Source organism: Perca flavescens, chromosome 5 (genome assembly GCF_004354835.1).
Source record: "Perca flavescens isolate YP-PL-M2 chromosome 5, PFLA_1.0, whole genome shotgun sequence".
NCBI classification, from domain to species: Eukaryota; Metazoa; Chordata; class Actinopteri; order Perciformes; family Percidae; genus Perca; species Perca flavescens.
In genome coordinates this window covers 33,639,663-33,663,487 of record NC_041335.1, presented here as the reverse complement: position 1 = coordinate 33,663,487, position 23,825 = coordinate 33,639,663, and the positions used below count along the sequence as shown (strand labels likewise).

The window sequence follows — 23,825 nt, the reverse complement described above, 5'->3', positions numbered from 1 at the left end:
TTAGAAAGTTGTAGTCTCCAACTCCAAGATGAGATAACCCTGATGACATCACTATGACATCATCAGGGTTCATTTCTTTTTCAGACTTGACAAAACTTCGCCAGAGACACAGAAGCACTGTTACAGACTGAGTAGTACTTGTGTGTGTGTGTGTGTGTGTGTGTGTGTGTGTGTGTGTGTGTGTGTGTGTGTGTGTGTGTGTGTGTGTGTCCGTGAAAGTGCTCCTTGAAATTGCACAGAGTTTGGTTGGATGAATTTGGTTATGGCCCTGAACACAATGACAATCAGATTTTAATCTGTGAATTAAAAGAGCTGTCATTCAATTTGGGAGTCAGTTTAGATTACAGATTGATCCTTAAATGGTCAGTTATCCCATATTTACACTGTTTTTTTGTTTTTTTTTAACCCAATCATGAATACCTTCACAATAACCAATGAGAGAGAGCTTATAAGAGTTTGTTTGATGAACCAGACTGTAAAAGAGCCATAAAACCCAAACTAGGAGCTAAACCAGGCTCAGATTCTCCGTGAAGGTCTACAGAGTAGAAGTGAAGCCTCGCTGTGTGGTCCGTCTTCATCTTGACTCACAGCTGTGTTGGAAACAAACGCAGCTATTAGCATTGTTAGTCTTTAGGAAATGTGATGTTTTACTGAGGGTGAGTCCAGGAGGTTTTTTTTACGGATTCTCAACCGTTTTGTTGCTTATGATGTGAATCTTTTTTTACCCTTAGAATTAATTGCTCTCGATTAGAGTCAGATAAATGCAAATTTAGGTTACTTATATGTTAATGAGGCATTTAAATACATGAACTTTTAAAGTAGATGTTTTGTGTTGCGGTGAGCTCAGTTGGTAGAGTGGACGCACATATGCAGAGGTTTATTCCTCGATGCAGAAGGTCCAGGGTTCAAATCCGACCTGTGAAGGTTTTCCTGCATGTCTCCCCCCTCTCTCTCCCCTTTCATATCTCAACTTCCTATCCAATAAAGGCAGAAATGTCCCAAAAAAAATAGATGTGTTTTAACCGAATAAAAAGTTTTGAAATCAAGATTTTTTAAAAGATAGATTTAACAAAGAAATTGTCATTTTGTGGAAACAAAATAATAAGAAGTGCCTGCAGATGGTGTCAGTGGAAACGGGGTCCGGTGCTCCGAGATCAGAGGCAGAGCGGAGCTGTCTAAACACTGGCGATGGATGTAACGGAATACTGAGTTTGATTGATGGGCAGCGGGTAGAGAACGCCATAACAAGTTCACAGCCAGTTCATCAGTCTGAGAGAGAGGAAGAGGATGAAGAGAAGAAAGGTTTACTGGAGAGAAGATGACACATTTACAGCTTTAACTTTGACTGCATTAGTAGTGTTTGTGTTTAGTCTTAGTAGTTTACTATTACATCAATGACATTACATGTTAAATACATGTGTTTTTAAGATTTTTCACATCACATGAAACCTGTCAGATTTTGCAGACTTTTAAAGGTCCTATGACATGCTGCTTTTTGGATGCTTTTATATAGACCTTAGTGGTCCCCTAATACTGTATCTGAAGTCTCTTTTATATAGACCTTAGTGGTCCCCTAATACTGTATCTGAAGTCTCTTTTATATAGACCTTAGTGGTCCCCTAATACTGTATCTGAAGTCTCTTTTATATAGGTCTTAGTGGTCCCCTAATACTGTATCTGAAGTCTCTTTTATATAGACCTTAGTGGTCCCCTAATACTGTATCTGAAGTCTCTTTTATATAGGTCTTAGTGGTCCCCTAATACTGTATCTGAAGTCTCTTTTATATAGACCTTAGTGGTCCCCTAATACTGTATCTGAAGTCTCTTTTATATAGACCTTAGTGGTCCCCTAATACTGTATCTGAAGTCTCTTTTATATAGACCTTAGTGGTCCCCTAATACTGTATCTGAAGTCTCTTTTATATAGACCTTAGTGGACCCCTAATACTGTATCTGAAGTCTCTTTTATATAGACCTTAGTGGTCCCCTAATACTGTATCTGAAGTCTCTTTATATAGACCTTAGTGGTCCCCTAATACTGTATCTGAAGTCTCTTTTATATAGGCCTTAGTGGTCCCCTAATACTGTATCTGAAGTCTCTTTTATATAGGCCTTAGTGGTCCCCTAATACTGTATCTGAAGTCTCTTTTATATAGACCTTAGTGGTCCCCTAATACTGTATCTGAAGTCTCTTTTATATAGACCTTAGTGGTCCCCTAATACTGTATCTGAAGTCTCTTTTATATAGACCTTAGTGGTCCCCTAATACTGTATCTGAAGTCTCTTTTATATAGTCCTTAGTGGTCCCCTAATACTGTATCTGAGGTCTCTTTTATATAGACCTTAGTGGTCCCCTAATACTGTATCTGAAGTCTCTTTCCCGAAATTCAGCCTTGGTGCAGAATTACACACCTATCACCATTTCTAGCCACTGGGGGACCATAGGCAGACTGGGGGAACTCAAATTTATGTTAAAAAACCTCAAGTGAAATTTTCATACCATGGGACCTTTAAAGATCCCCTCGATATAATATACAATTGCCCAAGAAAAGGGCAACATTTCTAGTAACAGTTAAAACACGAACATTTTAAAAGCCACCAAAAGAGTAAATCAGCAGTTAGTCTAGAGCACTAGTTTGGGAAACTACGTAGTTTCATACAGGCAAGTAGTTTAGTCTTCTTTAATTAACATACATGTTGATATTTACTTGTTTTTACTTCAGTGTGTTTCAGAGTTAGGGTTAGGGTTAGGATTAGGGTTGGTTTCAGTTTTCTTTAACAAATAGTCTAAAATATGGTTTAAGTCAGAAACTGTTTGATCAAACAAAATTACTTTCCACTGTACTCACCTGCAGTACGTCTGTGCGTGTTTATTTGTGTCAGTTTGTAGTAGCAGCCGCAGTATTTAGTGTATCAGAGCCCCAGTGTTGTTCTGCTAAAGAAAATACAGGAATCAAAGCTCGCAGAGCTCAGAGTGAAACTCAGCAGCAGATCAGCGGCTCGGCTCGTCTGGTGAGTTTTCATGTCATCAACAGTTTGAGTCTGAGTCTCCTCTTCATCATCTCCTCTGTTGTCCCCGCAGTCGTCTCCTCTGTCGTCTCCCTACACAACTTTGTAATGAAGCTGTGAAAATAATCCAATCGCGTCGCTGTGGATGGACGATCATCTCTCTCATGTCAATGATTAAAGGTGCTCTAAGCGATGTTGGGTGACGGCACTTCTTGTTGACGTTTGAAGTATTGTCAAACAAAACTGAGGCTAGCTCGCCCCTCCCTCCTCCTCTAACCCCCCAACCCCCACCCGAAAATCCTTCTTGTCGGTTATTGGCTGGAACGCTGTTTGTTATGTTTGGTGGTGCAGGTTGGTGCAGTTTGTTTTTTTGGGCGTTTTTTTACAGTGTGTTCAGGGGACCGGCAGCTAGCGGATAGCGAGGAGATGTTTGCTGTATGTGACAAAAAATGTTGTAGCCTAAAAAACGCGTGACATCGCTTAGACCTTTAAGTATAAGTACAACACTGGAGCCAGGACGGGGTTAGCCTAGCTTAGCATAAAGACTGAAAGCAGACACAAACAGCTAGCCTGGCTCTCTCCAAAGTGGAAAAATACCAGCAAACTAACTAAACTAAAGCTCACTCATTAACACGGGTTTCCAACTTTAATTCTCTTAGTTTCAGTCGAGCCAAGATTATTTTGTGGGGCATTTTGGCCTTTGATTGATAGGCCAGGTGTAGACAGGAAGGCGGGAGAGAGAGGGGGAAGACATGCAGCAAAGGGCCGAAGGTTGGACTCAAACCCTGGGCCGCTGCGTTAAGGACTGAGCCTTGGTACATGGGGCGCACGCTCTACCAGGTGAGCTACCAGGGCGCCCCGGACTTTCTTTCAATATCTAGACAAATGAACACAGTTGTCAGGTACACAGGGTGACAGACAGTATCCCATTAAACACAGTGTTCCCATTGGTGAAGACTACTTGAACTGGTTTGATAGGTTTCCAGATAAGGTGGAGGATCGAGGAGAATTCAGCCTGTGAAATTTTTCCCATTTACTCGACCGTGAACCTGTGTCTCATTCTGTGGTTTATAAACGACCGTAATATGGTTTAATTTACTTCTATCAATCATGGTGTAAAAGTAGCCGTCAAACTGCGGATATTTAATTTTGGGAAAAACAGAAAAAAAAAGCAATATTAACATCCTGTTCCTCTCAGCCCGCTCTGCTCTGTGTGGCTCTGTGGGAGTTTTGTGTCCAGATAATAATCTCTCATTATGTTGCTACAGTCAATTAACATCCATTACTGTCAGACTGCATCTCTGAGTAAATGTTGACACTCGCTAATTCCCAGCAATGCTCTTGCCACATTTAACCTGGAAAAACACTGCAGAGAGCAGTTTTTAGCAGTTTCTACTTTTCTTTTTTAGGAGAGTTTCAAACACCGCAATTATTTTTCTTCCTCTTCCTTTTTTCTTCCCTTTCGGTTTTTCACTTTGTGAGATGGTTATTTTATACAACCAAAGGACAAACGAGTCTTTAAAAGATTCAAATACATAACAATGCTGTACACAGACAACCAAATCAATTAGTGTCAGAAACAGCCATTATAGCAAAATGTGTAAATGTATTTCTTCTCAAAACATTATTAGTTATGTTATTAATGTCATCTGTAGAAAGTAAAAACAGATTGTCATTTTAAAAATAATTACAGTTAATTTGCGTAATGAAAATATATACTTCTGGGCCCCGGATAGCTCAGTGGGTGCCCATATATAGAGGTTTACTCCTTGACGCAGAGGGCCCAGGTTCGGCTCCAACCTGCGGCCCTTTGCTGCATGTCATTACCCCTCTCTCTCCCCTTTCATGTCTTCAGCTGTCCTATATGAATAAAGGCCTAAAATTACCCCCAAAAAATAATCTTAACATTTTTTTTAATTATTTTATATATATATATATATATATATACATATACATATATATACTGTTTATACTTCTACAGCTATACAAATTGCAGCTTTTATCCAAAGTACAATCCACATTAAAATTACTTACTTACTTATTGACCATCCTTTGATACTGGTATCATTTAGTTTTTAGTAATGTCAGGTAAACATTACAGTATGTATGTTATATTTTGACAGTATGGTTTACCCCAAAATTAAAATAATTGAAATAAACCCACAGTCAATATTCATTTTATTGGTCTTTCAATACAAAAGCAGATAGATATGACCCACTGTCAAAACAAGGGTTGTATAAATGTAATTCAAATTTAGATTTATTTTTTAATTTTCCTTATGATATGAAGTCATTAGTAACAAATTGACAAAAAAGTTCACCTCTGAGGGTCTGCGAGTACGAAGAAATTAACAAAAGCAAATCACAATATTCACAGAAATCACACTCACTGTTAAAACACGCAAAGTATTAAAATCATAGACTTGATTCAGGTCCTAAACACAGCATTTAGATTAAAGAAATGTACGTGTTTAAAATAAAGGTTATGTATTTCAATCGTATATATATGGTTTAATCAAGTGTATGTTGTTTGTCTGCTGGTTGTAAAAGGTAACAGTAGAATCTCCTGCTGTATCCCCAGGTTGTGACATGTGTGCAGATAACAGGAACGGCGAGTGTCCGATGCACGGCCCTCTTCACTCTCTGCGTCGACTCGTCGGCACCAGCAGCACGACGGCTCCTGTCACCCTGCCGGACGTCCCTGATTGGCTCAGAGATCTGCCCAGAGAGGTGAGACTTCCCGTATGTCTGTCTGACTGTATGTGTGTGTTTGTCTGTCTGTGTGTCTGTCTCTCTGTCTGTCAGTCGGATGCTTGAGTTTTGTGTTATATAATGTTTTAAGATGGAATGGAAATACTCAAGTAAAGTATGTACGTACCTCAACTTTGTACTTACAGTAAGTACATTACTTGAGTAAATGTTCCAATTCACCACTGACTTTTGCCCCAGCTGTCCTGTGGGAGTCGTCTCTGATCCTGAACAGCTGCCCAATGCATAGAAATAAATTGTATTAATAGAAATATCTGCTCTGAGCAGAGTTGTTTTATTGACCTATCTGTGTGTGTGTGTGTGTGTGTGTGTGTGTGTGTGTGTGTGCGTGCAGGTGTGTCTGTGCACCAGTACAGTTCCTGGTCTGGGTTACGGGATCTGCGCGTCACAGAGGATCCCTCAGGGAACCTGGATCGGCCCGTTTCAGGGAGTCCCTATGCTGCTGGACAAACTGCATTCTGGAGCGGTCAGAAACAGCAGACACCTGTGGGAGGTAAGAAAGGCTGTGAGGGGAAGTGTGTGGACTTATGGGTACTGTAGTGTACATGTCGATTGCTCATGTCCAAACTGTCTCACGGTATTGTTCAAGATTACGGTGAGGGGGAAGTGAGCCGTCCAGTGTTAATGCCTTCATGCACAGGAGGCGAATCCCTGTGAGGACGATAACAGGTGGTGGAGAATGAATGTGACAGAAAAAAAATGCGTCAAAAATCCCACTCTTTATACTTCCTATTGATGGGCGAAAATAAACGAATAAATATTTTTGGAATGACTCTTTGTCTGGTATGTACCGAGTCGGCCTGTCAAACCGTTCAAACGTACCAGTGCTCATGAATCCCCGACAGACGGCAGCATGGAAGGTTAATGGTGCATTTACAAGCTCCTCGGATGGTCGTCCCTCTGACTATTCTGTGTTCATGAGCATTAGGCCTCAGTGGTGTATTTATATATAAAATCTTTATTAATGCAAACTCAGGATGACTGGTGAATGCATTGAAGAGAAGTTTTGTGGGGGTGGACAGCAAATGGTATTAAAACTCAAAAGGTTCGATACATTTTCATGTATGAACTCAAAGGAACCAGTTCTGTGAAAAGAGTTGGTCTGCCCATCAATAATTTTATAATAAATTTAAACTATATTTCTCTTTTTAAAGATCCATTTGGACAACATGGACGTGACTGAAATGTGTTGAGTATCACTTGACCAAGAGTGGAGATAAACATTCTTATTGTTATTTATTTTTTTTGAGACCTTTAAACCTGACTTGACAATTTAGTGGCACATTACTGCAGGTCTTCGAAATTATTCAAAATTCTACTATTATATATTGTCTCTGCAGGCAGATTTATGTATGTGTAGATGGCTGCAGGCCGTCAGAAAGACGTTTTACGCCTCTAAACTGAAAGTGGGATTGTTGTGATAGTGGATTGTTGCTGCAGGAGGCAGGTCAATGATTCAATCCTTTTTTTTTGTGGAGTTTCAGTCAAACATCGTCCCCACTGTCAGCTACAGCAGCAGGAAGATCATCAGTGGAGTGGAGATTTTTAGCAAGAACCTAAAAGGAATTAATCATTCTAAAATTGGTAAACCTTTAAATGCGTTTAATGCCACATCACATTCATTTCATTGCTTTTATCATGTTATAGCTGGAAAGTACTCAAAAAGATGTATCGTCCCTGCTGGTTTTCCGTCATACTCTTGAAGCCCATATAACATTGTTAAAAAGTCTTACATTTTACTCTGTGATCTTGTGTGCATGTAGTAGATGTTTAAGTTTAGTGTGTGCCTGCGTGCGTGCGTGCGTGCGTGCGTGCGTGCGTGCGTGCGTGCGTGCGTGCGTGTGTGTGCTTGTGGTAGCGTCATGTCACCTCTCAGTCCATTGATCAGAGCAGATTGTATTTACATACAGTGGCAGGAGAAAGTCAATGTGGCAGTTATAAACAGCTGCATTAGCATTAGAGTGAGAGGGGGGAGAGAAAGAGAGAGGGAGTGAAGGATGCTGGGAGACAGAGAGATAGATGAGTCCCTTGTGGCCGAGCTGGTAAAGGTCAGTCAGACGTCGGTTGATCGGACATCAGTCTTTCTGCTGTTAACCGCAGCAGCACATCAGGAGGGGTGGGGGTGGGATTATTTGGGGGGGCTGGGTGCGTCCTACAATGGGTCAGAGGTCACAGGGGTGTGGGCAGGCAAAGATATCATAAGTCCAGCAGGAGCAAGGAGCTCGTCACGTCAGGATTTGTTCTTCAAACAGAGAAAGAGTTGAGTTCACTGACAACAGGATTTTACAGTTCTTAATTATTTGATCTGATGCAGACTCAGTGCAGAGACTTCTACAGTCAGTATTCAGCTGTTACAGTGTCTTTACTGACAGTAACTGATACTGACAGATGATGTTAAAAGTGATCCTCCACTCAAAAACTTTTTCAACTTTTTAGAGTGAAACTTTTTTCATTTTCTATAATATTTTAACCTAATTTTCAAAATATAACGTTTCTGTTAAAATTATGATTTTATAATCTAAAATAACGTGGGATGCACAATATGTATTTCACCAATATATTATCGTCCGATAATAGGAAATTTATATTATTATGTACTATTAGGTATTATTCCGATAATGAAATTATAGCCAATAAATAGAGCTGATAATAAAGCTTTTGTTTTGTATTGAGTATTTCATCTGTTGACATGTCTGATTTGACAGATTTTGTCAAAGCAATTTGAATTTCTTGCTAAATACTCTATAAACGCCAACGTATGTTTGTGAAGTTTTATGATGTACTTTACTAGAAGGAAGAAATTTACATTTGAAGAGTGGAAACTGTTGATGTATTTAGATCAGAGCTATGGAATAATTAATCATTCTTCTTTGCTCACTACATCTTAGCCTTTCTTACCTTCTGAACTTCTTTTTAAAATACAAAAATGTGAAATTATGGGTTATTTTATTATCCAACCATTGGCATTTGCATGTGCATGTGCATTAGCCAGAGTCTTCATTTCTTGACTAAAATATGATATAATGTTTTTTTTCCATTCTTTTTGTTTCACCTATTTTTATTTGCTGCTTGAGTGATAAAGTTACTTTTCTGTCCTTTAATAATAATAACAAATTTAATAATAATAAAAATTAAAATTATTTAAAGAAATGTCATGTTCCTATACAATTACGGTAATCAAACCTTCATTCAGGTCAGGAAAAATTACTATTTCTTGTTGTAAACAGAGATTTTCCATCCCCAGGGTATGTGATATACAATAAAATATATATAGGTACAGAGAGTAAAAATACATCTCATAAGACTGAAAACACTACTGGATAAATGTGTGGAGGTTTAAAATACCAATTAGTCCTCACAGGCAGTAAAAACCAGAATAAAGAGGAGGAAGAAGGTAAAGTGAATTGGCCACATTAAGGTGTTCTACGGCTCAGTGTTTAAACATCCTTGTCCAGTTGTTGTACTTGAACCCAGCAGAGTGGCGCTGGGTCGTTGAAGCCGTTGAAGCCCCCGGGCCCCGGAGAAATGCTGATCCGATAACCCGGCTCTAACCATCGGCAGATTATCGGCTGCCCGGCTTAAACCGGTCATTAGGCCTATTGATGAAGAAGCTTTACACGCAAATCCCATTAAAACTCACTGGTTGTTAAACTCGCTTATTGACGCTCCCCAAAACAGGAAGAGATATTTGTCCTATAGCCAATCAGGGAGCTTGTGTCATGTTGTCTATGGTGTCTGGGAAGGGCCAGTTTTAATTAAGACACTTGCCGTTACGTCTGGGTGGAACAGAGGAGGATTTTCTGGTGCTGCAGTATATTACGCCTCGACACATTGATCTCCTGCGAAGCCGAGCTCAGTGTTTGAGTTTATGGAGGAATAATTCTTTAACGCTCTGACCTGGAGCTTCATCACTCACTGTTTCTGGACTCGTCACAAAGAGATGTTGACACTTATATTATTTGAATATCTCTATATATCTATATAATATGTTTTGTGATTTTTAACCCCATACATGAGGTCTGATGTAGGACAGTGGAGAAAGCATCCTTTAGAGCACATTTTCAATAGAATGCCTTAGTTTAGTGCTAAATCAATTAGTTGATTAATCAGTTAATCAATTGGCCGGAAATTAATGGACAGAAATTTCTTATTCTTTTTTCTGGTTCCAGTTTCTCTAAAGTGAAGATTGTTATGCTTATCTCTGATTTATATCATTGTAAACTAAATATATTTGTATTTTGGACACAACCAGACATCTGGGGCTGTCCGACTGTTTTTCACTGTTTTCTGCCATTTAATACACTAAAACATTTACTTTACTTAAACATATTAATGACAATGGAAATATTTGCTAGTTGCAACCTGCATAGTTACTTTCTTTATTTACTCTCCTGTATTAAATATTTTACTTAAAGCTTTAGTGCGTAACTTTTTGATATTAATGAACGTCCGTTACATTCAAGCCATTGCCAAATGAGTTGCTACAAAGCTAATTAAGACTATCAGCTCCACACAACTCTCTCTATATTTCTCAGTTTGGCTGTGTTCAGAAGATTGTGGCATCCGGAAACTGGAGTGAAGATAATGACCTTTTCTGAAGAGGCCATCATGTTTTTTTAATCCTCCGTGTCCTCCTTGGCTACTAGCTACTGCGCGATCCCGGAAAATTTGCATCATGTGGACGCGCCGGCAGTTTTGTTGTCATTACTTAATATTCCTCATGGGGGAGACAGAAACTACGCACTAGCTTTAAGTATAATAAGAATTTGCAGTCAAACATCACAAAAAGAGAAGCACCATGTTGGCTAAGTCCTTGGCCGTGACCCGGGGTTCGAGTCCGACCCGCAGCCCTTTGCTGCGTGTCGTCCCCTCTCTCTCTCCCCTTTCCTGTCTTCAAGCTATCCTATCAATTAAAGGCCATTAAAGCCCAAACAAATCATCTAAAAAATAAAACATACAAACTTATATAAAATTAGTGAAAACCCACAATTAAAAATACTCCTGGTCCTAAATTAATTTTTTTTTATGTGCAATTAAATGTACTCAACTATCAAAAAGAAAGTATAGAACGTGTTTGTCCTTTCAGATCAGTTAAAGAAGGAAACAGGGGGAGTAAAGGAAAGCATCAGAGGCAAAAAAATAAGAGAAAGCAAAACTGGAAAGAAAGAAGGACAAAAGAACTAAACAATGCAAGAAAGAATGGGAAGAAAATAGGAAGGAAGAAAAGTAGAAGGTATCTTACCCTCCCAGTGATGGTTTACGACCTTTTTACATTTTCAGTGTGAAATCTGAATCTGCCAAGTAACCAATCAATCTCATTTAAAGTACCAGAAATGTGTTTGACTTGGAAAAGTTTGATTCCAATGTCTGAATTACTCTGACTTACCACCCACATTTTTAGTAACTCAAATAGATCTTGTTTTGTTTTGAAAAATGTCTCTTTCAAATTAAATCATAGGGCACAGCTCTTCTAGTCTGGTTATCACCAGACCAAGCTCAATCTTTTAAGATTGAATATTAGTCTGGGGAGTCTGCTCTGTATTTTCTACTGCACAAGAGGCGTGATCAACGGGTATAGTTCAAATGACTCTGTACGCAACTGGATAGTCCTTCAACCAATCAGACCAACGATCTGGGTGACGTAGCAGCGACAGCGCCATCAACGGGTTGCTGCGCTTCGGTGGCCGGCTTGGTGAATGTAAACAAAAAGCTGCTTGGTCGCTTCTCTATCGTTATCGTGTTAAACCCGCCAATAGCGCGGCAGGTGGATAAGCCGGTTTGTGATTGGTTCCCGCAAATTTGTAACGGAAGCAGGATAGATAAATGTACAGGTTTCCAGCCTGAGCTGCAGAGCGAAATCAAATCGCCGGCAGATCGGGCTGGGTTTACCCAGTCTACAGCTCTTCTCCAATATACCTGCTTCATTCAGAATGGCCGTGCATGGTAGTGAAGAAGATTATTCATTTAGTTTTGAAAGAAAAATGGTGTGGTAGAGATGGACGTAGCTGTATGTTGTGAGCGGCCAGCAGGTATGTCAAACAGACAAAATGGTAATCCAGTCTAATAATGATCTTATCTTGTGTTGAATACGAAAACTGAATTTTAATAGCAACCAGTAACTCCAGCCATGAGATAAATAAAATGAGAAATGTAATATTTCCCTCTAATACGTGTTGTTTTGATATGAAGCTAAAGGAGACTTTTAGCGTCAATAACAACGCCAAAGGCACCCGACCAAGCGTCTGTATTTTACATGATGGGAGTGAGAATGTGTTGGAAAGAAAATCTCCCAAAGTGGAAATGCTGCCCTCCAGTTAAGTACCACAACCTGAGAACTGTTGTTGTTGAGTCACATTACAGTGAATATTTCCACTTGTGTCTGACTATACTTGCTGAGGGAAAGGAAGGCAGTTTCCCGAGTATTCGAACTGATGACCTCCCGGTCCGAAACCTCGAGGCCGTCCTGATTGAAAAGAATGTTCAGTACAAACAGGAGAAACATCCTGAAGTCACAGCTCTGACCTCGTCCTCTGAGGGTTTTTTTTTTTTTTTTTTACGGGAGTTTTCTTTTGGACAGATCTGAGACGGGACGAGCTGTCAGCGCAGAGTCAGTGAAAACAGCCCCAAAGATCAGAAAGAAAGGAAAACTTCAGCTGCACAGTTTGAGGCTAAATATTTTGTTAGTGCGATGGGACTCCTGGGGATTCCGAAAAATTCCCAAATCCCTGTTGGTATCTTGGCTTTTTACATCTTAAAATGTATTTTCTTTGTCTGTTTCTTGTAAGTGAATCACTGTTGTCCATCTTAACTCGGCTGTCGGTCGGTCCGTTTGCGTTTGTCTGTCTGTCCATCTTATTCCCGTATTCCTGTATTCCCCACAGAATTCCCATTGACTTTGTGTTTTCAGTGGTTTGTGGTCACAGCGTCCAGTAAAGACTCTGTAATGTTTTCTTGACTGATGTCATTATTTAATGTTTGCGTAACTGTCTGTATTCTGGTTTGTATTAAAAGGCCTACTGACATCATCAGTTTGATTATCAATGGTTTTTATGTCAAATTATGTTCTGGTTGCCTGTTGCTTTGATTGCAGTGAGGCGTTTGAGTTTTTATCGATGGAATTTTGGAATAAAAGCAGTGAGGACCGCACTGATATGCTGCACCAGTTTAGTTCATCTGAAGACTCTTGAGAGCTCATGGCTCATGATACAGTGATAAAAAGCTGCTAATGTGGAGGTATTCAAGAAAAAAAGTCCTGTCACTTCTACAATGTAGTGATGAAAGTGATTGCAACAAAACGTTTTCTGTCACAAAGTTGCAGATTATAGGGATGTCAGTGAGTCCAAGCAGTTATAGGTTCAAAGGTTATTTGAGATATTAACTGACAACGCATATTACATGACCCTTCACATACACTGGGCATGTGCGTGCCAGTTTAAACAGGAAACAGATTGTCTGACGTTATTCTGCGGTTGAAAATCATGGATGTATATTGAAAGGCAAAAACAAAGGCAAAAAGTAAGACCAGTCTAGACTACGAAGCAAACCCGACATTTTCAGACCAAAAAGGTGGAAGCAGTGTTTCCAAATGTCTCAGTTTTAGGGGCTCGGAAAACACCAGAGTAGTGCGGACTTGAGGCGTAAACGTAGCAAAAGTAAACCAAAACCAAAAGTAGTAGTGGTGTAGATGTTGCCTAAGTTAAAGAAAAATGTCAGTGGCCAACATGAAACCCCTATCGCTATCCTCTGACACATGCAGTTAGGGTTATGGTACATGTCTTGTCCATATAGGCGTTGTTTTCACGGAAGGGATCGCCCTGCTTCCCAGCATTGCACACTAGTGGGCTCACCAGCAGCAGTTGTCAGTTTTTCTTCACTGACCACTGACAAGCGAAGAACCGTGATGGCTGCAGCTGATTGGACGCACGTGTCACATGGCTCTGTCTGCTCCCGGATTTCAAAACCGTCCATTATGGCATCTCGTTTGGAATACGATCTCTTATTTTACAGAAATACTTCACCGAAACAAGTTTTTGAAAACATTTTAAGCGAGAAATAGGCCATGCAGTTGCTGAATGTGTCTTCATTTGAGATCGACAACGGTCAGTTTAAAAGATTTTCGCCAACTTTTGAGAGGCGTCTAGATGAATGAGTCACCTGCTCCTTAATTGCATAAAGTTGAATCCAGCCAACTTTATGCAAATGAGGAGCAGGTGACTCGACGCCCCGCTTCTCCAAAGTCCCCGCGACGCTAGCAGAATGCATTGCACAGCTGCTCCCAAAGAAATGAATGGGAAGCATGGAAATGAAGCTGACAATGGACATGTACAATTAGGGTTATGAGTTAACCATTCTAACCCATATTATCTGACTATGTGCATCTGTTTTGTCCAATCAAAACACACAGATCAGAACTATAGTTGGACCAGACCTTGAGCCAAGGTGAACCAGAGACCCTGTTCTGGGGTTTCAATAAAAAAAACTCTTTCTGGCTCCCAGGAGATCATGTAACTTGAAGTTCGGACTTCGGCCACCATAAACCACCACTCACCGATGACGCTGTTTGGTTAAACCCACTCGGTGAGTCGGGTTAACTCAGTTCATTTCTCCACTCTGTGTGACACTACCCTGTAGGCATGGTAACCACGGGAGGTTCAAGAACAAAGACTGGGTATTTCCCTCAGGACCTTCATGTTGGAATAACAGAGTGTGTTTGTGTATAAGTGTGTAGTCTCTTCATAAGTCAGTGGGTTTTCACAGTGTTAGAGCCGCTGGTTGTTTCCTCTCCTGTCGCTTTCTGTTGAGGCTATGAACTGTTAATGTTCTCTTCATGTCTGAGCTTTGAAACCTTCTCTGTATGTTGATCGTCTTCTGTCAGCTTTAGAGCTGCAAAGATTAATCCATTAGTTGTTAATTATTAAAGTAATCGCCAACTATTTTATTAATCGATTATTCGGTTCAGGATAATTCTTTATGAAAAAGAAGTCAAACTTCTCTGATTTCAGCTTCTTAAATGTGAATTTTTCTAGTTTCTTCTCTCCTCTGTGACAGTAAACTCAGTAAAGTCTTGTAGGAGATGGTACGTCAGTCCTGTAAGAGTTGATACCTCTGTCCTGTAGGAGATGGTACGTCAGTCCCGTAGGAGTTGATACCTCTGTCCTGTAGGAGTTGGTACCTCAGTCCTGTAGGAGTTGATACCTCAGTCCTGTAGGAGTTGGTACCTCATTCAGAGTTGGTACCTCAGTCTGGGTGCGTGACGCTCTGCTGCCTCTCCCTGCTGTGTGAGAAAGCAGCAGCTTCAGACTGTTGACTCTGAGGTGAATCAGGGTTGGTTATCTAAATATTTTCCATTTCTCTGAACGATTATTACCCTCTGATTTATGAGTCGGCGCTCTGCTCGCTGAAAACACAGTTTCACATGTTGACGAGGTTCTCTCTGGATGTGTGGAGGTCCAGACTGTTGCTCTTGGGCACGACGGCAGCGGTGATGGCAGCAGGTTTATGAGGCTTACTGCTGAAAATGACAGGTTGTGATTAAGAAAAATGAAAGATTTGGTGGACTAAATACCAGCGTGCCATAGACGGGATGAATGAGGAGCAGTCAGTCTTTATTTTGCTTTTATTTAACCTTCATTTCACCTTTATAAGTCGGCTATGAACACATTATGTGGTTAACATCAGATGGATGTGGAGAGAGGGCTTTCTCTCTGTTAGGACACTCAGGGGGAGACAAAAGAGGAGAAATTATAAAGATTTTGAAGTTAAAGAGGAATAAAAAAGGAGATAAAACTTGACATTTGGATTGAACTTAAAGCAGGCCAGGAGGATTTGAAGAGATTTTAAATACAGGTGTTCCCCCTGATGATTCTGAGCGGTTTAAAGGATAAGGCTGATGCTATTCTATGTTTTTTCTTATCATCGGCAAATCCCATAAAAAGACCAAACCCAACAACATGTTAGTCAGTCTCTCAATACCTTCTGACTTCCTGTCTGTAGCTCTCAGCTCCGAGCCCATTGGTTCCTATGAAGACCTAAAAATTATACAGTATTACTGTATGTCTTGTGCAACCAGCAGCTCTATAGTTTGGTCGGTCGGTCCACAAGGAAATTCTCCATGCTTTGGCGGCCACAGTTTTCGCCCCAGGAGGCTCAAATTTGGCCGGAAGGTCAAGTGTGTGTGTGTGTATGGGTATGGGTATGTCTGTGTGTGTATGTGTGTGTGTGCGTGTGTGCGTGTGTGTGTGTGTGTGTGTGTGTGTTTGAATGCCTGCGCATACATGGTCTCAACCATTGCGAATTTGCACTTGTTTAATGGTGTTCCCTTAGTTAGTATTCATTATGTTTCTGGTAATTAGCAGTTAGAGGTAATTATTCCGTGATTTTAGGGGTTTTAGTCACGTTGGCGCTGTTATTTTACTGGTCAACAATTTCCTAATAATTTCCTACTACAGTAGAGACAATTATAGGTATTTTAGTTAGAGTTTAGTTGATTATATTGAGTTTATATTCAGATTCTTTATAAATAACTGTTTTTGATAAAACAGAAAATGTAATGATCCCCCCAAAATGTAAAAGGTTTTTTAAGTTAGCGGTGTTCGGAGCATAACATAATCTCAGTATTTCTAAAATCATGTCCACGGCTCGGTTAGTCTATTAGTCAAAGTGTATGGCAACAAGGTTTATGTCATATCTCTCGAGTGCGATAAAATCGATTCAACAATCAAGAGAGATGTACCTGCAACTGCGAGCGTGAAACAAAACATAGGGAGAGAATGACACCTGCACATATAAAACTAAGCAGCACGCGCATAGAGCAGCCGCCACGCGCCCGTGAATGTCTGGCATACACGCTCTCGCGGGTAAACTCTGCTCTCGAAGTTGATTTCTCCTCGCTCAAATGAAACTGACTTTTGACATTTTGGGGGCGGAAACAAAGGGAGGCACTGGTCCTCCTATGATTAGTCACTTACAAGGTGATCTCACCCACAGACCTCCAGTACGTGTCCATATACGCATTATCGGATTCACGGATTCACGATTTCACGGATGGGATTACCCCGCTTCCAAGCATTGCACTCTAGTGGGCTTGCCACCAGTTTCTCTTCAATGATCACTGACAAGCAAAGAAAACAGTCTCCTACAACCGCGATGGCTGCAGCTGATAGTGCTGGTTGCTCCTGAATTTCAAAACCAACCATAATGGAAGCTCATTAAATACAATCTCGTATTTTCCAAAAATACTTTCTGAAAACATTTTAAATGAGAAATAGGCCATGCAGTTGCTGAATCTGTCTTCATTTCAGATCGACAACGGTCAGTTAAAAAGATTTTCATCAGATTTTGAGAGGCGACGATTCGACACCCGACTTCTCCAAAGTCCCCGCGAAGCTACCAGAATGCATTGCACGGCTGCTCCCATAGAAATGAATGGGAAGCGGGGAAATGACGCTGACAATGGACATACGCCATTAGTTTATCTTGATTGACAGCTATCGCTCAGGAAGCCCGGAGTTGGTGTACCAGCCGAAGAAGTGTTTTTCTGTCTTCATTAACGATGCAGCGCAAGATAGCACCGTAAATAAAGGAATGTACAAGTGTCTCTCATTTGTTCTGTTACTGTTCTGCATATGTGTGATGCTTTTGTTTTGAAATGTCCGTAAATCCTTGCCAATGTATGAACCCATGCCTCTAACATTAGAGCCAACGTTAGCCTTAGCTAACATGGCTTTGAGCCTGGCCAGCCAGTCGGAGAATTCCAGAAACAGAAATAAAGTTTTATGACATGGTGTATTATGTAACGTTAACGTTAATGTGTGATCGTGTTATACTAATAAGTTAACATGGCAAAAATAAGTTTTGTTTGCTTAGTTGGCCCTACATTTCTGTTATGGATTAATCAGACTGGCTGGCCAGGCTAAACAATAGCCATGTAAGCTTAGGCTAGTGAGTGTGTTTTATCGCGCTCGCGAGATCTGACATCACCCTGACACCATAAAAGTGCTGTTTACAAAGATCTTTTATAGGTCTCAGATGATTAGGGACTGTTCTTTATTTATTTAAGGGGCCACCGGAGGAGTTTTGGGACCTTTAGTCAAAATAGACCATCTGCTAGCGATAGGGGCCGAGACTGAGAGAGCTACATGGAGCTACATGGATAAATATGCACCAAACAAGCCACTTTGCTCTTCTCATGAATACAAAAGTTGGGAGACCCTCCCCTGTAGACTAAAAAAAATTGGATGACCCTCCCATCAACAAAGAATAAAAACACATGACCCTCCCCTATTTTCCTCCGGTGGTCCATTCCATAAATACCGAACGGTCCCTTAGCATTCAGCCTGAAATAACCCACCTTTGTAGCAAAGTCAGTTACCTCAGAGTTAAAGTCCTTTTTTTATGTGGCTGGGTTGGCTTAGTGAGTAGAGCAGGTGCACATATAGTTGGAGGGTTATGCAGTGACGCAGAGGTCCAGGGTTTGAATCCAATCTGTGATGATTTCCTGCATGTCTTCCCTCACCTAGCTGTCCTATTGAATAAAGGTGGAAAAGCCCAAAAAATAATCTTTAAAAAAAGGTCCTTTTTAATGAAGCATTCACACTAATTTGTCCATCACCTGCGGGAGGAGGACGAGACACGCAAAGATTAGGAAAAGGAGGAAGATAGAAAGTGGAGGGAGTGAGGCGGAGACATGGTGAGATAAGGAGGAGGAGGCCGATGAAGAGAGCAGATTACAGAATTAGTGGAGTTTCATTGATTAGCTGTAGAACAGAAGCGTACGAGCATTGATCGCCTCTCAGGAACAGTTTTACAAGATTTGGACTGGAAAAGAATAAGAAGTAGACAATCGTGTGTTGTGTAGAGAAAGAGAAGAAGAACCTTTTCTGATGCTGTCTGCAGATACTGATTGGATACTGAAACAGCTGATTGGTCAGGTTGAGGAACTACGACCCACCAACCTATATGTCTACTCACCTAGCCTAACTATTTCTCACTTTTGTTTGTCAAAGCTGATACTGTTGGATGGTAAAACACTTGAAGTGGTGCATTCATGTGCTGGTGTGAAGCTCCGACATCTGACATTTGAGAGTTGATTGCTTAACATAGACCTTTTTTATGCAAAAACGTAAAAATGTTTGCTTATTATTAGTTCTAGGAAATTTTTTTTCTGACCCTATACAGTGCCTCTGGAATGCAGCGCTTTTCTGCATGGCAAGTTTATGACATATATAGCACATTTTAGACACAAAGGCAATTCAAAGTGCTTATTATAAAATGAGAAGTTTCATTTACGGGATCGTTCCGGAGACGCCAGAGGTTCGGCCAGATGTCCCTTAGCTTCCGCTTTCTTTGTGTTGTTTGAGCTAGAACCGACAATCAAATTACATTTATCTTTTTTTTTCCATTGAAATTGTCATTACAAATTAACAATTAAAATTGTCATCACACACTCGGCAGCCATTTCAATTCCAGAGCTCACCTCCCTACACATGTTCCACCAAAACAAGTTCCTTCCCAGAGGCTATTTTGCAGAGGCACCGTGGCTCCGTCCAGTGCTCAGAGCTCCAAGACGATTGTGATTGGTTTAAAGAAATGCCAATAAACCAGAGCACGTTTTTCTCCCATCCCGGAATGCTTATGTGGACTAGCCAGACCCTCCTCCGCAGCGCTGTGGAGGACAGTCGGGCAATAGGAGACTATATAAAACATAACAGAAAATAAGACAATTTATAAAAGAAAGAATAAATTAAGAAAAATACTGCAGATTTAAAGGATTTAAGAAGCGCAGAAGTATAAGATTGTAACATCTTTTAATGACCTTGGAAAAGGCAGTGGCAAACAGAAAAGTTGACTCTCAATCCTCTAACCTCAGAGATCAGAGATAGACACCATTTTAAGATCATTTTGGAAAATGTTGCCCTGGGTTTTCATCCAGGAGAGGTCAGTGAAACCCTTCGTTTGGTGTTAAGTTCCTTGTTAGGAAAACTGCTCACAGGTAAATTGACTCACTGAAATGAGTGGGCAGGTGTGGGGGGACTGGCCAATCTTGACATCTAAATCCTCAGTTTAGCTGCTCTCAATGCCACGACTGCAGCTGCTGTAGCACTGCGACACGTACATTGTATCAGTAGTGTGTGTGACGCTGCAAGAAGCAACAAACTGTCGGCTAAAACAACTGCGTCCCATCACAGACCATCGGCCATAAATCACTTGGATTAAAAGATGGATATAGATGTCGGTTTAAGAACAGTCAGAGGTTGGAACTAACACTCTGTAATGTGTAAAGTGAATACGTATTTTGTACAATTTGCATCCCAGCACACTCAGGGGGAGATCATATCCCATATTTTTATTTCTAGGAAGGTTGCTTTTAACAGGGTGCGCCTGCATTTGTTCCTCTCTTACAGTGGTGTTATTTTATAATACTTAGTTTTTTTAGGCACAGTACGTAAAGTTTCTCAGAGGAGAATCCTCAAAACACACCGAGAAGTTTTGCCTCTTCGAAGCAGTCGCTGTGGGACCCTCCTGCACTGCTAGCATCTTAGAACCAGCTAATTGTGCACAGAGATGACCTCACAAAATAAATTCTACTTCTTGGGGAAACATTGTTTTGTCAATGCAGTTATTTACCTTCTTTGCTTGGGAGTCTTAAAATAAGAAAATAAATCCTGAATCTTGACCTGAATATGACCTGAAAAGCTTTGTGTGTGTGTGTGTGTGTGTGTGTGTGTGTGTGTGTGTGTGTGTGTGTGTGTGTGTGTGTGCATTTTCAGACAGGAATGTGGTTCAGTTATCAGATAAAAACACTTAACTGCAGCTCTGAAGCAACACTGGCATGTAAATGGCTGCTTTACCATCAGAGGATGATGTGTGTGTGTGTCAAAAAGTCACTAATGCAGCAGTGAGTTATCATGTCTGAAGGTGTTACGACACTTTCTCTCTCACGTACACACACACACACACACACACACACACACACACACACACACACACACACACACACACACACACACACACACGGTATCTCTGTGGCGTCTGCTCGGTCCAGACAAGGAGAGAAGATTTTACTCTCTGTAATAAGGTCAGAAGGTTAAAACTCTGTATTTCAGACACACTTTCTGTATCTCTCTCACACACACACACACACACACACACACAGCTGTTGGTTGAGGTTTTGCAGATCGCTCCCCAACAGCTGTCACTCAGAAATATGTGTGTTCAGCGCAAAAATGCAAAACTAACAAATATTCTCATTTCAGAGCTCTAAATGTGATGTGATCCTTGTGAAATGAGAGAGACACTCTGAAGTGTCTGGACTAAAGTATTTTTTTGTTGTATTCAGTACCATTACAACGAGATTAAAAAAATAGTAAATTTGTAATTTGTAAAATACAAGTATCATACCAGCAAAATATACTTGCAGTAATGACGCCTACTCGTTCTGCAGAAAACAGATTCAATATGTATTAGATTATAATACTGAGGCATCAGTTTTAGAGCAGAATGTTGTAGTTGCTTGAGGTGGAGGAAGACGGATGGATAGATGGATGGATGGATGGATGGGTGGGTGGGTGTTAACATACGAGACTTTCAAGCCTGAGAGCAGAGTTCGCTTCCCGGGGAAAACTAAAGCCTTTCACCCATGCCTGTTCCTCAGGAGTGTTTAAATCCAACCCACGATATTTTTCCTAATCTAGTCGTTTTGGTGCCTAATCTTAACTTTCGTCGTGGCAAAACGCTCATATTTTGTGGACTAAATTTAACCGTAATGTCCGTCGAAACGACCGGCAGCTCGCGGTGCTTTGTACCCGGCCCAAAGTTTTGGGTAACTGAACCACCAACTACCGCTGATACAACGGAGGTCTGTAGCCGGCGTCTCGCAGCTCTGTAGCGGCTTAAACAACTAGCAACTGCCGCTCGGTGTCATGAAGCTCGTAGCCTGCCGGCGTCACGTGACCAGCCGGCGGTCTCCTAAATTCATAGGATATCATACGCTTTGGTGTGCGTACATTTTCGTACGATATCATACGGACCTGTTCATGAGAATGCGTTGGCCTATGTGACTGTATATAGACTCTGTATATCTTGGGTGCGACCAGTAACTCTCTGGAGTTTGCGCATGTAAATGAATGAGCTTTAAAGGTGCTTTGCAGGGCCAGGCTAGTTGTCCCCCCCTCCTGTTTCCAGAGTCTTTAAGCCAAGCTAAGCTAACCAGCTAATTGTTGTAGCTTCATATTAACCACACAAACATAAGAGCTGTGTGTCTTTTCATCTCTCTCCCTCTCCACCAGAATGGAATAAGCGTCAACTATTCCTTTAAATATCAAACCTCACGCTCTGTAGCCTTGATAAATGGCTCTGTTTGTCGCTCATGGCCAACATAAGCACACATAGTTGTGTACGACAAAGATAAACAGCTAGATTAAAAATTGAACCAGTGTTTACTCATATTTTGGTTTGAACATTATTTGAAAATGAACAGAGGAGAGGTGGATTATTCTGCAAGAGTGGTTTAAGAACGTTTCTATTTTCTGTCTTGTCAGTGTATCAAGCAGTGAATCCTCTTTAAATAAAAACACATTTGTTTATATAATTGCTGCTTTATGCTAATATAACGGCCCTGTTTTATTTTTTTACGTGTCCACATTTTTCCTTAGACACACATGAGCACAGACTGATTAGTTAGTTCACATTTAGCTGCATCTTTAATGTTTCATAATGCAGAAGAGTAACAAATACAAACGTCTTGGCTGGTGTATAGTAAGATCTTTTTTTTTTCTTTTTTAGATTTCTTTCAGTTTTCAGTGGAGTGTAAATGCGGGCATGTGCGTGGACAGTGACAGAGCAGTAAGTGAAGCACTGACAGCAGAGATCGATGACTGAGAGAGCGAGCTGTAATCCACCCTCTTTAAAACGTGTGTGTGTGTGTGTGTGTGTGTGTGTGTTAATCCTCCCCTCTTACCTTCAGTCTTCTGGTTCTTGTAAATGGAGAAGAGGCAGAGACAGACAGATTAGACATCCTCCACCTCAGTTTCACTGAAAAGCTTAAAGTAAATGATCAGTTCCATTCTACTTCCTGTCACTCAATGACTTCTTTGTTAGACCTGCAGTTAACTAAAATAATTTAGATTTTCAGACAATCTACTGTATTAAAATGATAGCAAGTTCCCTTGTTGCGTTTGACACCCCCCTCTCTCTCTCACCTTGTTTCCTGTCTGCCTATTCACCATCAACTGTCCAATAGGGGAAAGGGAAAATGCCTCAAAAAATAACCTTAAAAAGAAAAAAATCAGTAAGCAATATGTTAATTACATTAAAGGGTAACTGCTGTTTTTTTTCAACCTTCCTATATTTTTGTGTCTAAGTGACTGATGGGCACAACAATCTTTGACATTGGTCCAGTATTAAGCGAGCTCGCCGCAATCGGCCAAACTAGAGTTGTGATGGTTGGAAAAGTGGAAGTACGACCCAAAACGGCTTTTCGTAGTTTTATTTAGTTTCTGTCGACTTTGAATGAAGTGTATTTGATGATGCTAAAATGACTGTATATTCACATGGAGTCTGATGGGTTTAGCAAACGCAATTTCGCGGATGTTTTTATGTTTAAAAAAAGGATCGTACTCTTTAACAGAAAGGTCGACCTCTTTAGAAATCCTTTCCATAATGTTGTCAGACACTTAGAATATTAATCTGAGCCTGTCAGCGGTAAAACGAGCACTTTTGTGAAGGTAAACACAAGCTGGACAATTGCCCTATTAACTTATATTGTAGCTTGTTTCGCGGCTGCCAACTGCAGCGATCTTGCTTAATACCGGACCAATGTCAAAGATTGTTGTTCTCATCAGTCACTTAGACACAAAAATATAGGAAAATAGGGTGCAGGTTGAAAAAAAACATAACATGTATGGAAGGACTTCTTAAATGTGCATATTGAATGCTGATTTCCCCTAAAATGTCAATTTAAGATATTCTTAGAATTTGACGCATTGATGAAGAAATTTTTTTTTTTCCATTTTGAGTTTTTGGAAAATTTGGATCTGCCCAGAATTAAA

General features: G+C 40.5%; 1 protein-coding gene across 1 annotated transcript in view; it reads left to right on the top strand.

Moving 5' to 3' along the window:
• prdm6 (PR domain containing 6) overlaps positions 1-23,825 on the top strand; it is a 95,900-nt gene that overhangs the window by 4,705 nt on the left and 67,370 nt on the right. The window contains exons 3-4 of the mRNA XM_028579196.1: positions 5,591-5,739; positions 6,113-6,271. Of these exons, the coding sequence (XP_028434997.1) occupies positions 5,591-5,739; positions 6,113-6,271 (308 nt within the window). The remainder of the gene's footprint in view (positions 1-5,590; positions 5,740-6,112; positions 6,272-23,825) is intronic.